This window comes from Rhagoletis pomonella, unplaced genomic scaffold (assembly GCF_013731165.1).
Source record: "Rhagoletis pomonella isolate Grant_MI unplaced genomic scaffold, Rhpom_1.0 Rhpom_scaffold_03638, whole genome shotgun sequence".
In the NCBI taxonomy this organism is placed as follows: domain Eukaryota; kingdom Metazoa; phylum Arthropoda; class Insecta; order Diptera; family Tephritidae; genus Rhagoletis; species Rhagoletis pomonella.
Window position 1 is genome coordinate 15,598 of NW_023462190.1, and position 4,945 is coordinate 20,542.

At 41.6% G+C, this 4,945-nt stretch overlaps 1 protein-coding gene across 1 annotated transcript; it reads right to left on the reverse strand.

Moving 5' to 3' along the window:
• Positions 1-370: 370 nt before the first annotated feature.
• LOC118754286 lies at positions 371-1,354 on the reverse strand. The gene has a single exon (XM_036489162.1). The coding sequence runs from the start codon at positions 1,352-1,354 to the stop codon at positions 371-373; it is 984 nt and encodes a 327-aa protein (XP_036345055.1).
• Between the last annotated feature and the right edge of the window lie 3,591 nt (positions 1,355-4,945).

Consider the following 4,945-nt stretch of genomic DNA (forward strand, 5'->3'; position numbering starts at 1 on the left):
TATTAATGTCCATGTAGTCGTGCATAAATGCCTGCCAACGGTCTAATGTGGTCGGAGACACGGTATCGTCCCAACCAGTTCCCTCCAACCAAATATTTTGCATAATGATCTTGGCGACAATTACCACTGGAGCGAGCCAACCGAGCGGGTCAAACAGTTTGGCGATAGCTGAAAGTATCGCTCTTTTAGTGATTACGTCACGATTTTCTATTGGTTTTGCTGTGAAATAGAAGTAGTCAGATTTGGCATTCCATCTGATGCCAAGTGCTTTTACCGTACTAGACTCTTCAACCTCTAGAAAATCGTCGGTGAGTAAATGAGATTTCGGTATACCTTCAAGTATTTTACTGGAGTTCGAAGTCCACTTTCTTTACGGGAACCCTGCTGAATCCAGTACCTGTAGTATTTCTTCTCGAGCTTTAATCGCTGCTTCGATGCTGTGTCCTCCAGCAAGTACGTCGTCCACGTACATACACTTTCGCAAAATTTCGGATGCGATTGGAAACGAGCTCTCGACCTCATCAGCTAGTTCATGCAATGTCCTTATCGCGAGATAAGGAGCACAGTTGATGCCAAAAGTCACCGTTTTTAATTCGTATAAGCTAATTGGTTCTCTTGGGCAGGTGCGAAAAACTATGCGCTGATATTTCGTTTGATTCTCATTTACAAATATTTGCCGATACATTTTCTCTATATCGCTGTTGAAGACGTATTGGAACAGTCTCCAACGGAGTATGAGGATCGTTAAATCGGCCTGAAGTACAGGACCTGGAAGGAGGACATCATTCAAACTCATGCCATTAGCGGTTGGGCATGATGCGTTGAATACAACCCTGACCTTTGTAGTGGTACTTTCTTCCTTTAAAACGGCGTGGTGCGGTAAAAAATAGCAGTCCGTTGAATCTGGTGAAATGTTTTGGTTAATTTTTGACATATGTGCTAGTGTCTCGTATTCAGATACAATCCGGTTGTACTCTGTTTGAAGGACAGGCTTTTTCGCTAGTCGCGTCTCGTTCCGGTAGAACTGAGAGCATGCACTTTTCAGCGAAGGTCCTAAGCACACATTTTTCGGAAAATTCCGTTTAAAAGGTAGAGACACAATGTATTTTCCATCGGTATTTCGTGTTGTAGTTGCTTTGAAGAGCTCTTCGCAGTATTTATCATCTTCGTTGATGCCTTTTTTCTTTGGGACATCCTCCAGCTCCCAAAATGCAGCTAGCTGCTTGTCCAACGTGACTTCGTTAAAATACGATACGATATTGTTAGTTGGACTGACTGAGTCCGCTCGACCAGTCAGTATCCAACCGAACACGGTCTCTTGCGCGAGATGCGTATTTAATACGTTCTTCCTCATTCCGCTTAAAATTATTTGCGGGTAAATATCTCCTCCTAAGACCAGGTCAACTGGCTCATTGACGAAGAATCTTTTGTCCGCCAAGACCAAGTCTGGGAACGATTGCCGCGTCATTGCGCTTATCTGACAAGTCGGAAGATCCCCGGTTAATTGTGGTAGAACCAGCACAATTGCTTCTATATTAATTAACTGTGGGTGACCGAAGTTGAATAGCACACGCTTCTTTTACCTGCGCAGATACAGAGTTATTGATGCCCGAAACTTGGGCATGCAAGCGTTTTGATGGCAGGTTGATTCTCCGTTTGAGTCTCTCAGTAATGAACGAGCACTCAGAACCAGAATCTATAAGCGCTCTAGCCGAAAAATGTATACCATTATAGTGTATGTTTACGCGTGCTGTTCCTAACAAAACTCCTTTACTTGTATTTGCGTAACAAGAATTTACATTTGTAACCGATTTGATGTTTCCTTTTTCAGATTCGCGTCTTGATTGCGCCTGGTTTGGAGTAGATTCCACGCTACCCGATGGATCAGTTGTCGCTTTTGGCTGAATTGGCATATGGAGCAACTTGTGATGTCTCGAATGACAAGTGCTGCAGTTAAATGAGCTGGTACATCTTGAGACTGTGTGCCCAGCAGATAAACAACTCAAGCAACTGCGAATGCTCTTCACGTAATCTACTCGCTCCGTCGGCTTTAGACGCAAAAATCTGTCGCACTTTGATAGCTTGTGTACACTGCTGTTGCACATTTTACATGTTGCCTTTGCTACACTGGCTTGAAAAGCGCCAAGCTTTTTTGCAGGCGTCTCTGCAGAATTCCGAGAGCTTGGTGGTTTAGGTTTCGAAACTATATCTCCCCTAAGACCTGTCACGGTTTCCAGTGTTTGAAACCGATTGGATAGGAATTTATCCATATCTACCCATTTGGAAATCTCAGTTTTATTTTCTATGGTTTGCTCCCATAGTGCCAGTGTCGTTTCTGGCAGTTTTGTCGAACACAAATATGTGAATATTGCATCCCAATTTGAAACATCAATCTGATGACACTGAAGCGACGAGATGCAATTATTTATGTCGCGTTGCAGTTTCTTGATGGAGCTGCCGCATTCACTCTCAACTGCGTTTAAATTAAATAATACCTTTAATTGGGCATTGACCAGGATACGTTTATTTTCGTACCTGTCACAAAGATTTTTCCAGGCCGCACCAAAGCCATCGTTGGTTAATGGGGATCTCTGCACTATTTCCTTGGCCTCCCCCTGAGTTTTTTGCCGGAGGTGATACAGCTTCTCAACTGGGGTAAGGCGCTTATTTAGAATGTATATAGCCGTAAACATATCCCTAAACGATGGCCACGAAAGATAATCTCCTTTAAAAATGTCTGTGTCGCAAGGAGGGAGATGAATATTAAGCTCGCGACCTGACTTGTATTCGCTTTCCTTTTCAGTCTTTGCGAGTTGCTCTGAAAGATCAGCCATTACTGCTTGGCACCGCAAAAAACTGAAGTAGGTGCTTTTATACTTCTTTTTAATTGCTGTCAGGTCTTTGGTTTCGAGCTCTTTTGATGCGCAAAGTTCATCATAAGACCCTTTTACCTTTTCCCACAGAGCCTTTAATTCATCCTTTTGGAAAGTTAAGGAGTGCTTTGTGTGCTCTGATGGCTGCATAGAGTTGTAGTCAGATTCGAATTCTGTTACTGAATCGGCCTGACGAATAAAGGTGTCCATTTTTGACCAAAGGCAACTGAAGTGGACGCAAGACAAAAGATTTCTTTGTGTGAATCGCCGCTTCGTAGAAAAAGATTGCCACTAAAAACGCTTAGCCCGAAATAAGTCTAATTCTTATAAGAACAACAAAGGATAACTTGTGTATTTAAAATAACGATTTATTTATTTTCCAGCCAAATAAGACTGTCGAATACGTAATTACGTATGTGTATGTGCGTATATGCAAAAATGTGCAAGTCACTCGCCACCCAACTTATCAAATATGTGATATACGTGTGTAAATAATTGATATTCAAAATATGCAGTTTATTTTAAAAATTTCTTATGAAGAAATTGTGTTTGTTTAAGCGCGGCTGTGATTTTATGCAACCAACAAATAAATGGGGGAAACAACCCAGTGAAGTGATCAGCAATATGTACAAGCGCGCCACTAATAATAGACAAGTGCAATGTGAAAAGAAACCAAAGGAGTTTCGCAAAATCTACTTGAAGTTACGCGATTAATAAAATGCAAATAAAAGTGAAAGCCAGTAAAATGAGAAAAAACTAAATTCTGTGCTTTGCAAGAAAGGGATAAATTTTATCAATCTTGTGCTTCGGTAAATGCGACTGGTATTTTTACACAAACAACACCGTATCACGAATCAAAATGGACGTTCGCGCAATTCGTTAATGTTAGCCGGTACCCCACTAAAACGTGAAAAGTGTTCTAATTTTTATTTAAAAAAAAATAATAAGCACTGAGTGTTTTCTCCCCTTTTTTGATTTACACAATAATCACGCCCGTTCTTTTTTTTCCAAAATATGTATATCACCACAGTTTTTTATTTTTTTTTTTGACGATTTGTACACACACAAGTGCAATGAAATTAAACCACGTACCTTAATGTGTTGTTGTACGCCGTGTAGTGCGATATGCTGCTTTATTAAAAAATGTGTTGCTGACACTAGTGGTGCTGTGATGCAAGCGTGATGCTGTGATGCAAACCAAAACGTTGCTTGTGTAGCAAACCAAAGAAAAAACGCTTGCTGTGGCTCTTGTGGCACGTTGGTTGTGGCAGTTGCTGTGATGCTATGTGGACGAACGTGATGCTGGTGACGATCGGTTGAGGCAGTTGAAAAAACTCAGATGAGATGCTGTGTGGACTGTATAATGTGGTTACTTTTTAGGCTCGAAGGACCAATATTTACGCAGGTGGCGTCGCACGAAGATGGAGCGCACCAGCGTAAAGTTAATGTAACGAAAATAGGAGCAAATAAAAGACACAGTGGTTTTAGTGCAATGAAATTAAAAAGCGTTTTATTTGTAAATATCTATCAGTCTGAATAGTGTGGCACACAAGAGTTGGCTTACCGAACGTGGTGTGATGGCTGACGTGATCTCCTTGCTGTCTTCTAAGAAGTGAAAAAGTGCCAACAAACGAAAAGGGATGTAGCCCACCGCACAGTAACTTTCGTTAAGTTTCCCCTCCAATAAGTTACCGTACAGTGGGGCTTGTTGTTAGCGGCTGGAAAGATAGCCGTAACTTATGTATGTGTTTGTGTGCTCTTACATCAAGTGACAAAACGCGGATTAGGGTGGTGCAATATATTTAGGTCGCGGACCTAAACATACCGGCCCCCTTGCGGTAAGCAAGCTATGAAAAAGAAAAGGAGTCACGTCTCAACCGTCACACGCACGTGAGGAAAGTCTTAAGGACTAACTATAATATGCAGCGCGGATTTTGTACTGCGCGGGCTGCTTATTCGCCAACGCTTTCGTCGCGACCGGTTCATCTGAGGCTGTGGAGAAAAGGACATTGTTAATTGAAACAGACGTGGTTTGAAATTTCAATGCACTTTTTTTATTAAAATTTTTAGGT